This window comes from Erpetoichthys calabaricus, chromosome 2, assembly GCF_900747795.2.
Source record: "Erpetoichthys calabaricus chromosome 2, fErpCal1.3, whole genome shotgun sequence".
Lineage (NCBI taxonomy): Eukaryota > Metazoa > Chordata > Cladistia > Polypteriformes > Polypteridae > Erpetoichthys > Erpetoichthys calabaricus.
Genome location: NC_041395.2, coordinates 30,434,706 through 30,456,907, shown reverse-complemented (window position 1 = coordinate 30,456,907; position 22,202 = coordinate 30,434,706). Strand labels below are relative to the sequence as shown.

Here is a 22,202-nt window from a genome sequence, read left to right as displayed (position 1 = left end):
AACCGAAAAAAGCAAGATCTCAGAGATCGTAAAAAAAAAAAAAGGAGGTAATGTCGTTTTACTCGCTGTACATTTTAGTCAAACATTACCAGTTATTCCACGAGGGAGACCAGCAGATGAACTCAACACGTGTTTAAAATCCATGCTTCTCCCACGCTCGGTTATATGTCGCGTGTTCTCGGGTAGGTGCACCAAACAATTTATACATTTAAGCATGTAATGGGCAAACAAAAAATGAGGTATACCCGAAGGCACTGCAGTAGTACTTAATGTAACTTTACTTCTTAAATGTTAATGTTTTACTGTTTAATGATTTATACGCTTCTTATATGTTGTTCAAATTCTTTTATCAAAATACCACTGACAGCGCAATGCACGATAACATGGAGTGAATACACCATACGCATCCGCCCACAGCTGCCCTGCTGTGCGCAGATAGGAGTTGATTCTACAATAAAATAAAATAAAGATAAAAAGAGTAAAACAATCATCACCCATAAAGCGTGTGTGTGTGTATATATGTGTATATATATATATGTTGATATGTGGATGTGTATATGTATATATATATATATATATATATGTAGATATGTATATATATGTGTATATGTATATGTATATATATGTTTATATGTGTGTGTGTGTATTTTATATATATAAAACACAGCAACACTCATAACAATGACAACACAATTACATTGACAATCATGTTACGTTATTTTTAAAATGTTTCCTTTTTTTTTCATAACCTCTTTAACACACTACTTCTCCGCTGCGAAGCGCGGGTATTTTGCTATTAACTTATAAATATACAAATCAGACACACATTGGACTGAAAAACTAAGGATATGACAATAGACGTAACTGAATCAGCAATGTAAAATATACTGGTAGTGCAGTCCCTTTAATTGGACAGTCTAGACACCACTAGTGCTCCGAAGTCTTTCTCATAAGGTGTACTTTTTAACTTGTGACCTATATTATATAATGATAACCCAATACTTTTACTTCTTACATGTTAAGCTTTAATGTAAATAATTTTCAAGTATATTTGCCTCATGGATCTAGTAATCGACTTCTGGACATCTCTCATTCTGTCACAGGGTGGTAGAGCCTATTCCTACCAGCACCAGATGCAGGGTAGGAACCAGATATGAATCGCTGTCCTATATTAGGGTTGCATCCAAAAGCATTCCAACCTGGCACAATTATAGATGCCATCTGCAGGTAAACATACAGTACATGTGTTTGGCATGTAAAAGAAAAATCTGTCAAGCTCTGCAGCTAATGATTGAACCACCAAGAAAATTTTGCCCAAATGTAGTGATGTGTCCAATTCTAGGCTATCTCCTTATTGGCCTAGTATAATGTTTTTTGGAAATGTGTATGTACAAATGTCTATGGTTTGGTCCTTTGTGATGTGATTACTCATAAATGACTAGGATTAGAATCTTGACCTTTGTCTTAATCAAAAACTTAATGACCTGATAAGTTGTGGAAATTCCCAAAAAATTAGAGGGCAGAAACTTGGTGGTTATGTCATGCAGTCATGTGTTTACGGCAAAGTGATTAAGAAAACAAGTGATAACCACCATGATGGCAGAAAGACAAAGAACAGCAGCAACATCTGTTGAGCATCAAGCACATCAAAGAAGCCTATTAACAGAGAAAGAATGAGAAAGAACATGAAGACATGACTGATCGTCACAGGAGAGCACCGACGACCACATCCGACTCTCTAAGATTATGTAAATGAAGGCCACGACTGAAATTTGCCAGAAAAGTCGTCAAATGTGACATGGCCTTTATAGTCTAGCAGGTCACCTATTATCTTTACTTAATTTATTAATTAAGATTTAATATGCCTCAGTAAAGCCAAGAACAATCTAAACTATATGTCAAAGATCATACCTCTTTTGGCTTTTTCTGTAGAACTTCTTGTTCTGCCTTGTTAAACAAATTTATTAATTCTTGCTGCAATTCCCAAGATCCATTTGCTTTTTGGAAAGATATCAGCTTCAACATGGGATCTTTTTGTTTCTCTTCCTCCACTGGAACTTATAAGAGAATGGAACATTACATATAATATGTTAATATGACATATTAAACAAGAAGGATCTACACAAGAACATAGATTGCAATGAATACACTGCGCTATCCTATACACTGCATCCTTTATGTTTGCTGCTTTGCAGTAAGGAGACTGTGGAAGATTGTGGGTTCGCTTCCCGGTTCCTCCCTGTGTGGATAGCGCTTTGAGTACTGAGAAAAGCGCTATATAAATGTAATGAATTATTATTATTATTATTATTTATAACATAACCCAATAAAATGGAAATAGCATAGCAAGTACAAAAGTATGATCTATGAAATTTAGCACTAAAATCCCCATCCAAGTAAGAGAGCTTTACGATTAAAGAGCCTCGTCTAAAAATGGTTCATTTTAAACAATGAAACAACATAAAAGATTGACTTGGTGATCACACTCCTAATGAGGTATTATGCAGATGTATTGCTGTTGGTATAAAGGAGCCCCCATAGTGTTTCTTAACACACTTCTGCTGAACAATTCATTGGCTGAAAGTCCTCAGTGTTAGTGTGTCAGAGAGAGTATGTGTTGCATTGTTCATAATGACACTCTGTTTAGTTGTAATTCTGTTATTTACTTTTTCTCTGCTTTGCTCATTACTGGTTCAGCACAATACTGGCCCAACATGCTACTTTGGAATTATACTAATGAGTTCTTGCCATTTTCTGAAAACATCTTGAACAGATTTTCATGATGAGAATTAAATTTTTTATCGATTTGAGATAACATAAAATATCACTTTCCCACTGAGTTATACAATTCTTCCAGCTGTGCAATATAAATCTCTGTGAAAGTATATGGCATTGTAACTGATTTCTCACCTCATCTGGTATTACTCCAAATATTGCTGATAAGGCATTACATGTGATTTTAAATAAAATCAAACTCAAAGGACAGTAAAAAAGTTGGACCCAAAATGGTTTAAATTGTTGGGCATTCTCAAAACATTTAACCCAGAGATGTACTCTCTTGTGAGACATCTCTCACAAGTTGGATCTTGCCCTGGCTATATTTTAGACACCTTTAGATGAGACTACTTATAGTTCAAATATGGCATGCTTCATATTTATTGAACTAGAATCTGTTTTATGAAGTACTGAATTCCATTCCATTTCTGACGTATTAATTAACTGACTAGATTTTTAAGAGGTGAGTATCCTGAAATTTCTTGATATACTCCGGGGATGCTTTCTGAATCGTCATTCAGACTAGTCAGTAGTAACTTTATGGATAGGTGAAACATTCAAGGGCATTCAGGTATGCAGCTTATGATCTTCTTCTTTCAGCTGCTCCTGCTAGGGGTTGCCACAGCGGATCATCTTTTTCATCCTGTCTTCTGCATCTTGCTCTGTTATACCCACCACCTGCATGTCCTCTCTCACCACATCCATAAACCTTCTCTTAGGCCTTCCTCTTCTCCTATTCCCTGGTAGCTCTGTCCTTATGATCCTTCTCCCAATATATCCAGCATCTCTTCTCTGCACATGTCCAAACCAACGCAATCTCGCCTCTCTGACTTTCTTTGTTATTGTTTCTACTCTGTTCAATGCTTGTATGGACTGGGTGTTGGGCAAGGTCATGGGGTCCAGCGGCTGTGGGGTATCTGTTGGTGAAGAAAGATTCACGGATCTTGACTTTGCTGACGATGCTGTGAACTTCACAGAGTCAATGGAGGCTCTGATCGGGGGGCTCGAGAGACTGAGTGAGGAGTCTGAGTGTCTGGGTTTGCGAGTGTCCTGGATAAAAACCAACAGCCAGGTCTTTAATGACTTCTTGGGCACAGCCATCAGCAGTGTGTCTGTTTGCAGAGTGAGTGTCGACCTTGTTGAGAGGTTCACCTTGGCAGTGACATTCATGTCTCTGGTGATTCTTCCTATGAAGTCAGTAGACGGATTGGGAGAGCATGGGGGGTCATGAGGTCGCTGGAAAGGGGTGTGTGGCGCTCCCAATATCTATGCAAAAGGACGAAGGTCCAAGTCTTTAGAGTCTGGGTGCTTCCTGTCTTGCTATATGGTTGCAAGACATGGACGCTATCCAGTGACCTGAGACGAAGACTGGACTCCTTTGGTACTTGGGTACCATTGGTTTGACTTTGTGTTGAATGAGCAGTTGCTCATGGAGTCCCGAATGAGGCACATTGTCTACATTGTGAGGGAGTGTCAGTTACGGCACTACGGCCATGTGGTACGTGTCCATAAGATCCTCATTGTTGGGGACCCATGTGGCCGGACCAGGCCAAGGGGTTGCCCACGTAACACCTGGCTGCAGCAGATAGAGGGTTATTTTCGGAGGGTGGGACAGGACCGCGTGTCTGCCTGGGGGGTTGCCTACCGGGATCCCGAGTTGTTTTGTTGTGTAGTGGGTGTGGCAACACACTGTACCAGTGCATGCTCCCCAACTTGACTTAACTTGACTTTGCCTCCCAACCTTCCAGCCTGAGCCGACCCTCTAATGTCCTCATTTCTAATCCTGTCTATCCTTGTCACACTCAATGAAAATCTTAACATCTTTAACTCTGCCACCTCCAGCTTTGTCTCCTGCTTTCTAGTCAGTGCCACTGTCTCCAACCCATAAAACATAGCTAGTCTCACTACTGTCCTGTAGATCTTCCGTTTCACTCTTGATGATACCCACCTGTCACAAATCACTCCTGACACTCTTCTCTATCCATTCCACCCTGCCTGCACTCTCTTCCACAATCTCTGTTACTCTGAATTGTTGATCCCAAGCATTTAAACTCATCCACCTTCACCAACTCTACTCCCTGTATCCTCACCATTCCACTGACCTCCCTCTCATTTACACACATGTATTCTGTCTTGTTCCTACTGATCTTCATTCCTCTCCTCTCTAGAGCAAATCTCTACCTCTCCAAGGTCTCCTCAACCTGCTCCCTACTCTCGCTACAGATCACAATGTCATCAGCAAACATCATAGTCCATGGGGACTCCTGTCTAATCTCATCTGTCAATCTGTCCATCACAATCGCAAATAAGAAACGGCTCAGAGCCGAACCCTGATGTAAACCCACCTCCAAGTTGAATGCATCACTCCTACTGCAGTTATCACCACGGTCACACTTCTCTCGCACATATCCTGTACCACTGTTACGTACTTCTCTGCCACTCCCGACTTCTTCCTACAATACCACAACTCCTCTTGAGGCACTGTGTCATATGCTTTCTCCAGGTCCACAAAGACGCAATGCAAGTCCTTCTGGCCTTCTCTAAACTTCTCCATCAATATCCTCAGAGCAAACATTGCATATGTGGTGCTCTTTCCTGGCATGAAACCATAGTGCTGCTCACTAATCATCACCTCACTTCTTAACCTAGCTTCCACTACTCTTTCCCATAACTTCATGCTGTGGGTCATCAATTTTATCCCCCTGTAGTTACTACAGCTCTGCACATCCCCTTATTCTTAAATATTGGCACCAGTACACTTCTTTTCCACTCCTCAGGCATCCTCTCACTTTCCAAGATTCTATTAAACAATCTAGTTAAAATTCCACTGCCATTTCTCCTAAACACATCCATGCTTTCATAGGTAAGTCATCTGGACTAACGGCTTTTCCAATCTTCATCCTCTTCATAGCTGTCCTTACTTCCTCCTTGCTAATCCGTTGCACTTCCTGATTCACTATCTCCACATCATCTAACCTTCTCTCTTTCTCTCTCTCTCTCTCTCTCATTCTCTTCATTCACCAGCCTCTCAAAGTACTCTTTCCATCTGCTCAACACACCCTCTTCGCTTGTGAGTATGTTTCCATCTTTATCCTTTATCACCCTAACCTGCTGCACATCTTTCCCAGCTCGGTCCCTCTGTCTAGCCCACCGGTCCTTTTCTCCCTCCTTAGTGTCCAGCCTCTCATACAACTCATAGGCAGCTTATGATACATGTTCTGATATGTAAACAGAAAAAACAGGGCATCACTAGAAGACTACATCTGAACATAATTGTTCCAAAGACACAAATACACTATACAGAAAATATAGAGATCTCCAAATGTCACAATCCTTAAACTGAATAATGAATATATTAAAATAGGCTGAAATAAGTGCTTATTATGTACAGTGGCAAAAGATAGGAATTCCTCTGCCTTAAAATGTGTCCTGCATTTATTACATATTGCAGTGCTCCTGACTCTGGACCTGAGGCAGACAACCTTTCCAGGAAGCAGTGGAATATCGGTGGAGGTCAAATACTGGGAGAAACCATCTACAAAAGCAGCTCCCACAAGCATGGAAATGAGGGGGTTCTGATCCTCCACTCTCAGTAACCACTTTATTCTATGTCTTCCTTCTGCTGAAGCCTACTGGTATGTGTCTGTATAGCTGCCAGTGAGCCTTGGACGAGGACCCAGGCCTTGGGTCAGCTCATGACCTAGGGGATAGTGTGGCAGACAGATTGCTTCTAACCCCAGAGGAGCGGATTGAGGTAGAGTTGGTTGGCAGGACTGTGCAGGCCAAATGGATAGGGCAACTGGGTGCATGTGGCACTGCAGAAAATGTGGGCCGTGTGTCAGAGGTGTCAGAAAGGAAGCCAAAGTACTTTTCAAGACCACACCATCGTTCTGGCACAATGTGGCGGAATTAATTCCTCTTCCTCTACCACCCTCTGAAGTTAGAAGTGGGATAGAGGGTGCATGCTTTCCAAGCAGGCAGTGGACTGTTTGATGGGGTGGGGGGGGGGCCCGGAGAAGACAACTATAAAAGCACATTCTGCGACCATGGATGCAAGGGGATACATATTTAGCCCTGTGAGTAAGCACTTTGTTCTTCATCTCCCTATTTCTAAAGCCTATATGCCTATGTGTGTGGCTACTAGCGAGCTTCAGACAGGAACCCTGGCCAATGGCTGTTTCACATATGTGAGGATAGTATAGCAGGTGGGCTAAATCTGACCCCAGCTAAGTGGAATTAGGCACTGCTGAAGACCTCGGCAATGTGGTTGAGGTGTCTCTAAAAAAGCTAAAGTCATTTTCAGGCCCAAACCAACAGTTTGGGGTAAATTGGCTGAATCCATTCCTCTTTCTCTAGCACACCCCAGGACTGCCTTTTAAATGCATGGCCATTTTGAAATCCACATGCAGATTGTTGTCTAACTTCATAACTCATGCAATGATATTTTTAATATTCTCCTACTTTTACCACACCCCTTTTAGAAAAGCCCCCTAACTGAATTTTAATTTTTAAATCAATTTAAATCAAAAAATGTCCTGTCTTTTGTTTTACAGTACAGGGAGGCTATCTTTATTCAAAGTACATTACTCACTTGTACTATGGAATGCAGTAACTGATTTATTTTTGCTGTAATTAATTATTATTATTATTAATAGTAGTAGTAGTATAGTTCTTGTTGTTGTGGTTGTTGTTATTTTGGTATTGCTATTATTTATATTATTACTGCCACTTCTAAATACAGTACATAAGTGAATATTGATTTGATTTCCTTTGCAGGAAGAGGCAGAAATTTAACAAATATGAACATTTCAGTGAAATTTATTGAAAGGAAAGAAACCCTCCATGTTTGTCATTTCCACAAAGATTTTTTTCAAGGGCTGGTGTAATGAAAAGGTGGAAAGTTAAGGCAATGTCCTTGGGATTGAAAATGCCCAGTCTAGTCGGCCCTGGGATCACCTCAATCACATCATGTGCTGCCATCCTGCCCTGTTTGTCATAGGGAAAGGAGGATCTATCCATCTATCTTCAGAGATCTCCTCCATTTATGTTACATTGTTCTACTGTTCATCCTGTACATGTCAGATGGATCCTACTCCTTTGAGCTTTTACCCTTAACCTGAAAAATTCTTCAAGGGCACCATACGATGGCTGGCCCTGTGCTCTGTCCCCAAAAATTTATGTGAAAAGACAATTTCCCCTTGGGGATTAATAAAGTATATAAAAAAATCTTCTGAAGCTACCAGGTCATGGACCTGTTGGACATTATACCATGTATATAACCTCCAGCAAATTGGGATATTGACATGTACAGCAGCTTTTATTGCATTAGGATCCCCATTACCCATAATGCATTCCATGCAAGTAAAAAAAAAAAAAAAAAGAGCACTCCTGAGAGAAATATTTTTTCTTTGATACACTATGTGAAATGGTGTCTGTGACATTCTTTTTCTCACTGTGTGCTGTATGGGGACATTATGAATCTGAATGCGCAGATGGTGCGTGCTTCTCATGGGGAAACTAGGTCTTCAAACAAGATGCATGGTCAGGTGTAGGCCTCAGAAAATAGCTAATGCTGTATATTTACAAGAAAGCAGACCAATCATGCACATATTCTCACTTTCTCTGTATTTGTGCGCATCTGTATGTTGGTGAGTGAGAGAGAGAGTTAAAGACAGAAAAACACTAGAACTCTGTTTGAAGCTATGCATGTACAGTATATGTGTTTATAGGTTATTATCCTTATTATCATTTATATCTACTATAACTAATGTATTCATGTTTCAGTTTGCCTGTAATTTGTTTTTTTAACCTGCCGGGTCAAAAATGACCCAAAGACAATCTTTCTATTTGAAGAATCAATATCATTATAATGAGTATCCCACCAAAGCACCAGTACAAATCCTTCTTTAACCCTTTTTACCTTGATGTGACCCACATCTGACTTTTCAAATAGAAAGGAAACCCTAAAACAATTTTCTTTCAGCATGAAATTTAATTACTTTTCCTGCAATGCCAGTAGTATAAAACATCACCATTATACATATCAAATTTTGACAGGTGTATGTCCCGCCCCCTGGCATTTTCGGTACCTACCTGATGCCGCCCAGTTAATGGACGTTCCCACGCTCTGGTCTTTACCCGTTGTCGGGCGATGTTTGACAGGCATTGGACCTTTTGTCAGTCGTCCGAATGGAATTGATCAGCCAATCTTGGCCTTGGTCCTAAAAATGGTCTGGTCAGCTTTGTAAGCCGAGATGGAGCTTCGGGAAGCTGTAAGGTGTCAAAAGGTAAGTCAGCAATGGGCCAAGCAGGCATCCTGCTCCTATGTGTGTACAGCTCCAGTATGTACAGAGAGTACAGAGAGCGTGAGTGACAGACCCAGAGAGAGGATGTACAAGAAGGCTTTAGAGAGAATCTATTACACACCCAAGGAACCTGGCGGTTTTGGTGGTATTAACAGCTTCTTGAGAAATGTATCGTGTTGTGGGGAAAATGTCAAGCGAAAAAACGTGTTGGAATGGATGAGTGGACAATATACTTACAGTGTGCACAAACCAGCACGGCTGAGGTTCAAGAGAAACAGAACAATCGTTTCAACGGTCGATGACCAGTGGCAAGCAGATTTAGTAGAGATGTCTTATTACTCAAAATTCAATGATGGATATAAATTTATACTCACGTGTATCGATGTGCTCTCAAAATATGCTTGGGCTGTGCCATTAAAGGCCAAGACAGGGAAAGAAGTTTCTCGGGGTTTTAGTTTGATTTTTAGACAGGGTAGAGTTCCTAAGAAACTACAGACAGACCAAGGCAAAGAATTTCATAAAACATTGGTACAAAAACTACTAAAACAGAACAATATTGTACATTTTGTCAATGGGTTACTGATCTGTATACAAACAAGCTTGTGGGAATATTTTCCTAAGCCTGACTGCAGTTTCATACTATAATTTACCCAAAGTCTCTTTTGACAAATTTATGAACAGAATGCTCAAGAAATCTTTTCAATTAAGTTTGTATCATACAGTATGTAGAGAAAAGACAAGCAAAATGACACCTTTTATTGGCTAACTAAAAAGATTACAATATGCAAGCTTTCGAGGCAACTCAGGCCCCTTCTTTAGGCAAGATGTAATGGATTACATTTTGCCTGAAGAAGGGGCCTTAGTTGCCTCGAAAGCTTGCATATTGTAATCTTTTTAGTTAGCCAATACAAGGTGTCATTTTGCTTGGCTTTTCTCTACATTCATAATGGCTAACGCGGTACAACACCCTAGTACTACATCATACAGTATAAAACATTATTGCCTGTGAGTGCATTACACCAAAATAAACATTTATGATGCCCACATCAAACATGTATCAGTGAATATTTTCCTGCTTTATTCATACATTAAAAAAAAAAATTAATGTATAGCACACAGTGTGTAACTCTGAAGCGAAGACTACGTGTTAATTGCTATGTTTGGAATTTTGCTTCAATAAACTTGTTGTTTTAAGGCACCTTGGTATCTTTTTTTCTCTCCTTTATGAATCATTTTATAACAGATGGGTTGGGTATAGGTTACAAACTGTGTGTGTCCTTGAATCATTCAATTTCGTTATTGTTTTTAAGACACCTTGGTATCGTCTACTTTGATTTGCTTTATAAAGGGTATGGTTTGGATGGTGGTTGAGGTAATGGGATGCCCATGGTGTGTTTGGGCTGCACTACCAGTTTCCTTGGGTGTGTAATACATTCTCTACAAAACCTTCTTGTATGTCATCTCTCTGAAAGTTACTGGTTTTTAAGCAACCTTAGTATCTTCTACTTTATGATCTGCTCTATAAATGGGGTGGTTTGGTAGATGGGTGAGGTAATGGGATGCCCACGGTGTGTTTAAGCTGCACAGCCAGGTTCCTTGCGTGTGTAATAGATTCTCTACAAAACCTTCTTGTACATCCTCTCTCTGGGTCTGTCACTCATGCTCTCTTGTTTCCTGATTCATTAGTGTAAATTATTCTTCCTGGATGATGGAATTGAACATTTTTGGGTAAGTCAGTTCCACCAATGCCACTTCCTAGTCTCTGGACAGTTCTATTGTCTTGGCTAGCTGAACGGTGAATGATGCTATCATGTTGTCGGGAAAAGTCCTGGCCGATGAATTACTTGGCAGTGTTACATAAAATCCATTTCTGACTTTAGACATTGTTTCTTGCTTTCTGAACTCCTTATGTCTTTCACTTCTGAAGCCTTGACCCAACTGTTAAATTTCTTGTCCCAACCAAGCCATTTTACCAATACATGCTTGTTTCTACCACGCCCACGAGTGGCTAGAATTTTCTGGACGCGGTACACCTTGTTAGCGTCGGGGTTTATTTTTTTGTAACTCTTCTGCATAAAATGTCCCTTGAATTTCATCACCTGCATAATCTTTTAGTTTATATACAGGTTTGAGTCATTTAAAGCAGTCCACAATAATAAATATTTAATCTGTAAACGACTGCTCATAGCCTTTTTCGAATACACCATTTAATTTTGAAACTCTGACATGATCACCTATTTTCAAAGTGCACGGAGTAGATTTTCTTTGCACGGCCCTGCCATGGACTGTTTTCCAAACACTCAGAGCATTTTCTGGAGTCACATCTACAGGTCTTGTTTTAATCATGGTGTGAAAACTGTCGTTATAACTCTGCAGAAAGTTTGACAGGACATCTATATACCGAAAAGTATTTGCATATGTAAAATATTTCCACATTTTGGACTTTAAGGTCCTTTTGAACCATTCTGCTATGTTTGCCTTTACATCACTGTTCGTGACAAAATGTACAATATTGTTCTGTTTTAGTAGTTTTTGTACCAATGTGTTATGAAATTCTTTGCCTTGGTCTGTCTGTAGTTTCTTAGGAACTCTACCCTGTCTAAAGATCAAACTAAAACCCCGAGAAACTTCTTTCCCTGTCTTGGCCTTTAATGGCACAGCCCAAGCATATTTTGAGAGCACATCGATACACGTGAGTATAAATTTATATCCATCATTGAATTTTGAGTAATAAGACATCTCTACTAAATCTGCTTGCCACTGGTCATCGACCGTTGAAACGATTGTTCTGTTTCTTTTGAACCTCAGCCGTGCTGGTTTGTGCACACTGTAAGTATATTGTCCACTCATCCATTCCAACACATTTTTTCGCTTGACATTTTCCCCACAACACGACACATTTCTCAAGAAGCTGTTAATACCACCAAAACTGCCAGGTTCCTTGGGTGTGTAATAGATTCTCTCTAAAACCTTCTTGTACATTCTCTCTCTGGGTCTGTCACTCACGCTCTCTGTACTCTCTGTACATACTGGAGCTGTACACACATAGGAGCAGGATGCCTGCTTGGCCCATTGCTGACTTACCTTTTGACACCTTACAGGTTCCCGAAGATCCATCTTGGCTTACAAAGCTGACCAGCCCATTTTTAGGACCAAGGCCAAGATTGGCTGATCAATTCCATTCGGACGACTGACAAAAGGTCCAATGCCTGTCAAACATCGCCCGACAACGGGTAAAGACCAGAGCGTGGGAACGTCCATTAACTGGGCGGCATCAGGTAGGTACCGAAAATGCCAGGGGGCGGGACATACACCTGTCAAAATTTGATATGTATAATGGTGATGTTTTATACTACTGACATTGCAGGAAAAGCAATTAAATTTCATGCTGAAAGAAAATTGTTTTAGGGTTTCCTTTCTATTTGAAAAGTCAGATGTGGGTCACATCAAGGTAAAAAGGGTTAAAGAAGGATTTGTACTGGTGCTTTGGTGGGATACTCATTATAATGATATTGATTCTTCCAGAGAAAGAAAGATCTAGGGAGAACCATCTACTAAGATCTTGTTTAAGGTTCTCCATTGTACTACCAAAGTTGTTTTTAAAGAGATTTCTGCTTTATTGCTTTTTTACTCTTCTCTTGAAAGTATATATATTACTATTTCACTTTTAGTAAAAATTATTTTTTCTGTATTGTTTGAAAATAAACATCTACAAATTCAAGGCACTATATGAGAACAAAAATAAATACATAAATACATACATGCATACATAAATATGTAAAAAAAATTGTAGACATTTTCCTTACTTGGTTGAGATTCTTGGAGAACGTCATCAAAATTAATATTACAGTATTACCTGGAAGTTCACTCATTGAGTTAGAAGCAGGTGATAAACATTTCATGAAAATTTTAGATATTAATGAAGAACCCTTCTTTTTTGGAAGGGAGGCTTTCAGAGAACTATCACAAGGCATTGCTGAAACACAAAGTAAAAAGAATATTAATTCAGGCACACTCTGAACATTACTTATTGTTATTATTTTACCAGTAACAAAAGTTAGGTAATGTCCCATCTTAAATGACAGGTACATAACCAAAAGAGATTTGTGTTTCCATTTAATGAAGGTTATACTTGACTAATGGCATTTTCAATTTTGTTTACACAAAGAACAGGGCAAAAAGGCTGAGGCTGTAACAAAGGGCTAAACCTTGAGATTATAAAAAAACAAATGAACAAAACTAGAGATTACACTTGAAACCATAATCAAACGAAACAGATTTAGTAGTCCTCACGCTAAAATGTTGATTGAAGTGCCTTTTAGCCTCCACTAACATGAAGACTAAAGGAGAAAGAGTTAAAAAACAAACTGAATCCAATACCCACATTGAAGTAGCTATCTGCTGCCATCTTGAATAAATAAGAAATCCTGATATCATATGCAACCTCATGTGACTGGCAATGGGCATGCAAAGGACTGCTAGTAAAATGGAGGCAACCATTCAAAACAAAAAAAAATGTACGTATGGGGAAGACTGGGACTGTCTTTCAGCTCTGGAGTGACATGCTACAGACCCAATTCCCATAGGGGGTTGGTGGTGGACATTATTACTAGGCCACCATAGTAACTGCAAGCAAATGAAATGACATACAACTCCTAAATCCCTGTTGCTCTTTTCAATGCACTCATTTAGATGCTCGTGCAACAAGCTAGCATGGTCAAAAACTGTTTTATAGAGTACAGGTAGCTTCAGATTTATACCCTTTAAAGCTAAGGTCACACTTTCCAATTTCTTTTACAACATCAATAATATACTTTATCTTGGTGATTGTGGAAGGTGCTTGGTACTTTCAATGAACACTATTTAGGAAAGTTGGATCAGCAATATGTTCACTGTGGAATATTACTGTTTCATGGTGAAAAGAAAATAAGGTATTGTAAAAATAGAAAGGTCTTGCTTGTTCTATATAGACCAGCTGAACTACTAAAAAAATATTACATCTTCATGAAGTGCAAGAAGAAACTTTTTGGAACATGTTGTATGCAATGGGGAAAAAGAACGGCATGAACCACCTTAGTTTCAAGACTAGAGGTCCACTTGTTTCCTAGTCTTTAGATCAGGGTTCTCCAGCACATCACTTGTGAGTTACTGGTAGCTAGCAACCCCTTTCCAAGTAGCTTGCCAAAGGGTTAATGAATCCTAGACAAATTTGAAAACTTGATTAGTCAAATTAGGGGTGGGCAATCTTCCCAAAAAATCATATCACGATCCACAATCTGAATTGCAATCTATCTTTTCAATGTGGCATACACTTCCCGTGGTCCCCAAAGCAACCAGGGCGGTCACTCCCTCGTGGTCTGGAGGCGGCGTGAGCCCTCCTCCGGTCCTCCCGGGCGTCCCGGCTGGGTACCACCTCCAGCCGCTTGCCACAAGTGACACGGTGAAATGGAACTAAATGACAAATGAATAAGTCATATCTGTGTATTTGGAATTGCACTGTTTTGTTTTGACAGCATTCATGTTTTAATTCAATAGTGTGAGATACACTAGAAAATGCGTTCAGACATACAAAATGCACTTGCAGGTGAACTAAATAATTTTTTTTGTGACGTTTTAATGCAAAATGTGAGTTGTGGACTCCAACATATTGTAAATGTTCAGGCAAAACAAGTTTATTCAGTTTGTTTGGGTTGAAATAAGCTACGAGAATAAATGTTAGAAAACATGAGTAGCTCTTGACCATTTTCATTTTGTAAAAGTAGCTGTTAGGAGAAAAAAAGGTTTGAGACTCCTGCTTTAAATAATGCAATGGTGAGGTTGTTTTTAGTGTAATGGAAATAAAGAGTACATTTTAAGTCACTGTAGCCTTCTGCACTGCAGTAATCTGACAACATTTTAGCCAGGGTTTGTAGACATTTTGACATCAGTGAGACACTCTGTGTGCACTGTAGGCAAATGGGGAAATAACGATTTTAAAACCAATGATCAAATAACTTGGCCTCTAAAACAAGATTAAAAGCAAACATGTTTTTCTTTTTTTCCCTTTGTATTTCTGCTTTTGTTTTATTTTCTCTGGATTGATTTTTAAGTATATTGTATTTTAGGTTATTATCACTGATTTGATTGAGTAGCAGGCATGTTAATGTTCTAATTTTCAAAAAATAAAAAACAAATTTATATATTAAAGATAATAAATAAAAATAAATAACTTGGCTTTTACATTGAACACTCAGTACTGAAGAGATCATTGTGTCCTGTAGTTTTCAAACATTTCCAGTATATAAATGCAAAGAATTATTATTATTATTATTATGACCACAAATGACATTGAACAAAGCACCTCCAGACATTAGTGTTATCAGCACACATGGCTCTCCTGAAGCTAAAGGCGGATTTATTTACAGAAGTCAAAGAATAAAGAAATATTTTATTACCTGAGTTGAACAACAAAAGCTCATTCATATAGTATTCCTCTAAAAATAAATGTAGAAAGTTTTTAACATGGATGCATGGGTGAATGGCATTACATTTATTTTTTCATGACCTACACTGCAAGTGACTTTGCAAAACAAATAAAATCATCACATAAAAGAAAAAAATAACATTTATAGTGAGATTCTAATATTAGAACTGTTATAATTTTGGGTATTTTTTGCAAAAAATAGTAGCAAAAAAAAAGTAAAAAAAAAAAAATAAAAAACTGTAAATACAAGCTTCAAACACATGTATGAATAGATATTCATCTAGATTGATTAAAAAAGAGACATAACACTTCAGGCTACAATCTTAATACTAGATATATTTCAGCAATCTGGGAAAAAGAAAATAAGATAGAAGTACAGTATGTTATGAAATATAAGTTTTAAGTTTAATTAATTTAATACAAACAGAAGCAAACAAAGAAAGAAACAAACAAACAAATAATATTGTAAAGTACTGTACTAAACTGAAATATGTGTTCTATGGTTTCATCTTATACTTTAGTGCAGGTTGTCAACTGAAATTATTTCATTTTAAAGAATTTGTTTATTTCAGATGGACATAAAATCAGATTTTGAAAATTATAAAATAAAATGTTATTAAATAAAAAATATACGGCTCAAAAAAAAATTAAAGGAACACTTTTTAATCCGAGTATAGCATCAAGCCAATGAAACATCTGGGTTATTGATCTGGTCAGTTAAGTAGCAGAGGGGGCTGTTAATCAGTTTCAGTTGCTTTGGTGCACTAGAGGGGCAACAATAAGACAACCCCCAAAACAGGAATGAATGGTTTAACAGGTAGAGGAGGCCACTGACATTTTTCCCTCCTCATCTGTTTTGTCACGCGTTTTGCATTTGGGTATGGTCAGTGTCACTACTGGTAGCATTAGGCGATACCTGGACCCTACAGAGGTTGCACAGGCAGCCCAGCTTCTCTAGGATGGCACATCAATACGTGGCATTGCCAGAAGGTTTGTTGAGTCTCCCAGCACAGTCTCAAGGGCATGGATCAGATTCCAGAAGACAGGCAGATACTCTAGGAGAGCTGGACAGGGCCATAGAAGGTCCTTAACCCATCAGCAGGACAGACTGGTATCTGCTCCTTTGGGCAAAGAGGAACAGGATGAGCACTGCCAGAGCCCTACAAAATGACCTCCAGCAGGCCACTGGTATGAATGTCTCTGACCAAACAATTAGAAACAGAGTTCATGAGGGTGTCCTGATGGCCCGAATTCCTCTAGTGGGCCCTGTGCTCATTCGTGGCACCGTGGAGCTCGATTGGCATTTGCCACAGAATACCAGAATTGGCAGGTCCACCACTGGCACCTTGTGCTTTTCACAGATGAGAGCAGGTTCACCCTGAACACATGTGACAGACATGAAAAGGTCTAGAGAAGCCGTGGAGAATGTTATGCTGCCTGTAACATCATTCAGCATGACCGGTTTGGTGGTGGGTCAGTGATGATCTGTGGGGGGGTGGCATATCCATGGAGGGACGCACGGACAATGGCACCTTGACTGCCATTAGGTATCGGGATGAAGTCCTTGGACTCATTGTCAGACCCGATACTGGTGCAGTGGGTCCTGGGGTTCTCCTGGTACACGACAATGCCCGGCCTCATGTGGCGAGAGTATGCAGGCAGTTCCTGGAGGAAGAAGGAATTGATACCATTGACTGGCCTCCACACTTGCCTGACTTAAATCCAATAGAACATCTCTGGGACATTATGTTTTGGTCCATCCAACGCCACCAGGTTGCACCTCAGACAGTCCAGAGGCTCAGTTAGAACGTTGTCAGGCATTCATAAAAGCATGTGGGGGCATACAAACTACTGAGTATGATTTGGAGTTGCTGCAATGACATTTCAGCCAAATGGACTCGCCTGCGTGCGGCATCATTTTTTCACTTTGATTTTCGTGGGGTGTCTTTGAATTCAGCCCTCTGTAGGTTGATAATTGTCATTTCCATCAAACGATGTGGCATCCTTTCATTCCTAACACATTACCATATCAGTCCATATCAGCAGAGATATCCAGCAGGATTTTTTTTCCCATTGAGATCTGATGCGTTTTCAAAGTGTTCCTTTAATTTCTTTTTGACTCCAGGCAATCCTTGTGTTGACTTCACTTATAGTTTAGCTGTTTTGTTTCTGACAGCAGCTTCTTCAAGTTTTTGACATTGACTCTTATTAAAATTACTTACATGCATGTGCATCTCCTGGTGCGGTTAACAATGTTCTCACAGTCATTAGGGGAGGTTGGCTAAAGTTAAAAAATATGGGTGGACTTTGTCTATGCTGCAGTCCAGCAGATCCTCTTTGAATATTCACAATATCAAATACAGGAAAGATATTCATGTCTTTGTAAGGTTTCTGGCAATAGTAGTTCTGTTGATCCATTAAAAACTTAATTATAAAGAAATTTAAGTATCAATTAAATTTAGTGAGAAAAGGCACATCTCTTAATGGACTTTATCACTCCGGCATGAGTGATATTACATATACATACAGTATATGTATGAGTTATATGAGTGGTATTAAATGCTGTAAGGTGTGAGCATCAAGCTATCCTGCAAGCATTACTGATAGTGACCAAACCATGGAATCCCTCTTTTTGGATTACTTTTTTTATGTAAAGTATATTTTAGTGTGTGATTTTTACATTTTGTCTTGGTTGAAGAGACAATCTGCCAAATATTCATTAACTTACAAACAGGTTTATTGCCATTTCATAATTGTTGAAACAGGTTATGTCAACTTTCACTAACTTTTGCATTTACATTATTGTTTATGCTAATTAAATTATATAGGCTTCATGAAGTTTCAATAATCGTATTGGGAAAGGCCAACCCCACAAAAATACCTATTATGTCAAAACAGCTTAGTAAATGTTCATAAAATTCTGCATGTATATTACAGTTAACCGATCTTAACATATATAGAGTTTATGGAGTTTCAAAAGTTACATGATGAAGCGGCGTCATAGAGGGAGCATCACAAAACTGGTAGATTTGCTCAGCTGACACGCTGCATCAATGATTCAATTATTCAACAAGCCACCTAGTTTACTGATGTGGGACTAAAAACATATTTGTGAAACCGCAGTAAACCAGGAAATCCAATGAAATCATGCTCATTGTTCCAACCCAGCAAGGGTTTATTGCAATTATGGAATCCAATCACATCAAAAAATATCTCATTCTCAACTCATAAAAGCAAACAAATTGATAAAAAGGTAACGCAGATGACAGATTGGAGCCCGGAATTTCAGCCAACATTGACCAACATTTGAAAAACAACACGTATGTTTGCTTTCTTTCCTCAGCCGTTATACAAACATACCTGGGCAACACCAGATACTTCAGCTAGTTAAAAATAACTGTCCATATTTCTTTTGTAAATAAAGATTTATCTATTATTAGGAAGGAACTACTCTGTTTGATGAACTATTTCAATTGGGATGCCAGTAATTAAGTGAAACAAAATAGTTGAATTAAATAAAATAATGATCCCATATAACTGACTGGTGACTTTAAAGGACTCAGTCCTGTCCAATGCTCCCAGGACAAGCTTTTGTACCGAGCAACCCTCTATTGAACCAGGCAAGTTCAGAATATAAATGAGTAAAACTGATTTTAGGTATACCATTGAAATATTAAAGTATATCCTCTGACATGAAATTATGAGGCAAAAATCTTCACTTTGTGAATTTGTTCATATGAAGAAATCAAACACAACAGTGTCATGTTGCAAATTAGGCTCACTTAAATAGCCTTTTTACAAGACCCAGAAATTGGGCATAAATCGGTTAAAGAAGCTTAAGAAAGATGATCAATTAAGTCCTCAAGTAAACCAAGTAGAAAAACATTAATGTATGGCTATAACTTCTTCTAATATAACTTCTAATTCAACAGTCAGATAGATAGATAGATAGATAGATAGATAGATAGATAGATAGATAGATAGATAGATAGATAGATAGATAGATAGATAGATAGATAGATAGATAGATAGATAGATAGATAGATAGATAGATAGATAGATAGATAGATAGATAGATAGATAGATAGATAGATAGATAGATAGATAGATAGATAGATAGATAGACTCACAGACACACACACACTTTATTAATCCCAAGGGGAAATTCACATACTCCACCAGCAGCATACTGATACAAAAAACAATATTAAAGAGTAATAAAAATGCAGGTAAAAACAGACAATAACTTTGTATAATGTTAACGTTTACCCCCCTGGGTGGAATTGAAGAGTCACATAGTTTGGGGGAGGAATGATCTACTCAGTCTGTCAGTGAAGCAGGACGGTGACAGATTAAAAAGATGTTAAAAAGGAAAACAAAACTCTGCCTAATAAATAGTCTTCTTCTTCTTTTTGCTGCTCCCGTTAGGGGTTGCCGCAGCGGATCATCTTCTTCCACATCTTTCTGTCTTCTACATATTGCTCTTTTACACCAATCACCTGCATGTCCTATCGCACCACATAGATAAACCTTTGCTTTGGTCTTCCTCATTTCCTCTTCCCTGGCAGCTCTATCCTTAGCATCCTTCTCCCAATATACCCAGCATCTCTACTCTGCATGTCCAAACCAACGCAATCTCGCCTCTCTGACTTTGTCTCCCAACCGTCCAACTTGAGCTGACCCTCTAATGTACTCATTTCTAATCCTATCCATCCTCGTCACACCCAATGCAAATCTTAGCATCTTTAACTCTGCTACCTCCAGCTCTGTCTCCTCCTTTCTGGTCAGTGCCACCGTCTCCAACCCATATAACACAGCTGGTCTCACTACCGTCCTGTAGACCTTCACTTTCACTCTTGCTGATACTCGTCTGTCACAAATTACTCCTGACACTCTTCTCCACCCATTCCACCCTGCCTGTACTCTTCTTTTTCTCCTCTCTTCCACAATCCCCATTACTCTGTACTGTTGCTCCCAAGTATTTAAACTCATCCACCTTTGCCAATTCTACTCCCTGCATCCTCACCATTCCACTGACCTCCCTCTCATTTACACACATGTATTCTGTCTTGTTCCTACTGACCTTCATTCCTCTTCTATCTAGAGCATGTCTCCACCTCTCCAGAGTCTCCTCAACCTGCTCCCTACTATCGCTACAGATCACAATGTCATCAGCAAACATCATAGTCCATGGGGACTCCTGTCTAATCTCGTCTGTCAACCTGTCCATCACCATTGCAAATAAGAAAGGGCTCAGAGCTGATCCCTGATGTAATCCCACCTCCATGCTGAATGCATCCGTCGCTCCTACCACAGACCTAACCACTGTCACACTTCCCTCGTACATATCCTGTACAACTCTTACGTACTTCTCTGCCACTCCCAACTTCCTCATACAATACTACATCTCCTCTCGAAGCACCCTGTCATATGCTTTCTCCAGGTCCACAAAGACTCAATGTAACTCCTTCTGGTCTTCTCTAAACTTCTCTATCAACATCCTCAGAGCAAACATTGCATCTGTGGTGCTCTTTCTTGGCATGAAACCATACTGCTGCTCTCTAATCATCACCTCACTTCTTAACCTAGCTTCCACTACTCTTTCCCATAACTTCATGCTGTGGCTCATCAATTTTATTCCCATGTAGTTACTACAGTCCTGCACATCCCCCTTATTCTTATATATCGAGGAATGGGTAAGCCTTTGAACCCCACTCATGATGGGGACCAGGTTGTGCAATTTTTTCCCAAGACTGAGGAATTCCCAATAAATCTGAATTGGCTACTCAGCTACTACCAATTGGACAGTTTAGCAAGGTCCTCTGATTGGCCCTGCCACATTCCACGAATGCAACAAAAAATGCATCCTGACAAACAAGCAGTGCTTGGTACTTAAATGAACACTATTAGGAAAGTTGGATCAGCAATATGTTCACTGTGGAATATTACTGTTTCATGGTGAAAAGAAAATAAGGTATTGTAAAAATAGAAAGGTGTTGCTTGTTCTATATAGACCAGCTGAACTACTAAAAAAATATTACATCTTCATGAAGTGCAAGAAGAAACATTTTGGAACATGTTGTATGCAATGGGGAAAAAGAACGGCATGAACCACCTTAGTTTCAAGACTAGAGGTCCACTTGTTTCCTAGTCTTTAGATCAGGGTTCTCCAACACATCACTTTTGAGTTACCGGTAGCTAGCAACCCCTTTCCAAGTAGCTTGCCAAAGGGTTAATGAATCCTAGACAAATTTGAAAACCTGATTAGTCAAATTAGGGGTGGGCAATCTTCCCAAAAAATCATATCACGATCCACAATCTGAATTGCAATCTATCTTTTCAATGTTCCATACACTTCCCATGGTCCCCAAAGCAACCAGGGCGGTCACTCCCTCGTGGTCTGGAGGCGGCGTGAGCCCTCCTCCGGTCCTCCCGGGCGTCCCGGCTGGGTACCACCTCCAGCCACTTGCCACAAGTGACACGGTGAAATGGAACTAAATGACAAATGAATAAGTCATATCTGTGTATTTGGAATTGCACTGTTTTGTTTTGACAGCATTCATGTTTTAATTCAATAGTGTGAGATACACTAGAAAATGCGTTCAGACATACAAAATGCACTTGCAAGTGAACTAAATATTTTTTTTGTGATGTTTTAA

General features: G+C 39.2%; 1 protein-coding gene across 22 annotated transcripts in view; it reads right to left on the bottom strand.

Annotated features, from left to right (window-relative positions):
- The window catches only part of LOC114645722 (von Willebrand factor A domain-containing protein 5A-like), a 168,839-nt gene that overhangs the window by 17,084 nt on the left and 129,553 nt on the right, over nt 1-22,202 (bottom strand). For 16 of the 22 annotated variants that reach the window (XM_051923102.1, XM_051923103.1, XM_051923104.1 and 13 more), the window contains 3 exons: nt 15,515-15,553; nt 12,937-13,056; nt 1,912-2,057 (listed from right to left, as the gene is read on the bottom strand). In XM_051923102.1, the coding sequence (XP_051779062.1) occupies nt 1,912-2,057; nt 12,937-13,056; nt 15,515-15,553 (305 nt within the window). The remainder of the gene's footprint in view (nt 1-1,911; nt 2,058-12,936; nt 13,057-15,514; nt 15,554-22,202) is intronic. The other 6 variants (XM_051923114.1, XM_051923115.1, XM_051923123.1 and 3 more) reach the window with 1 other exon arrangement.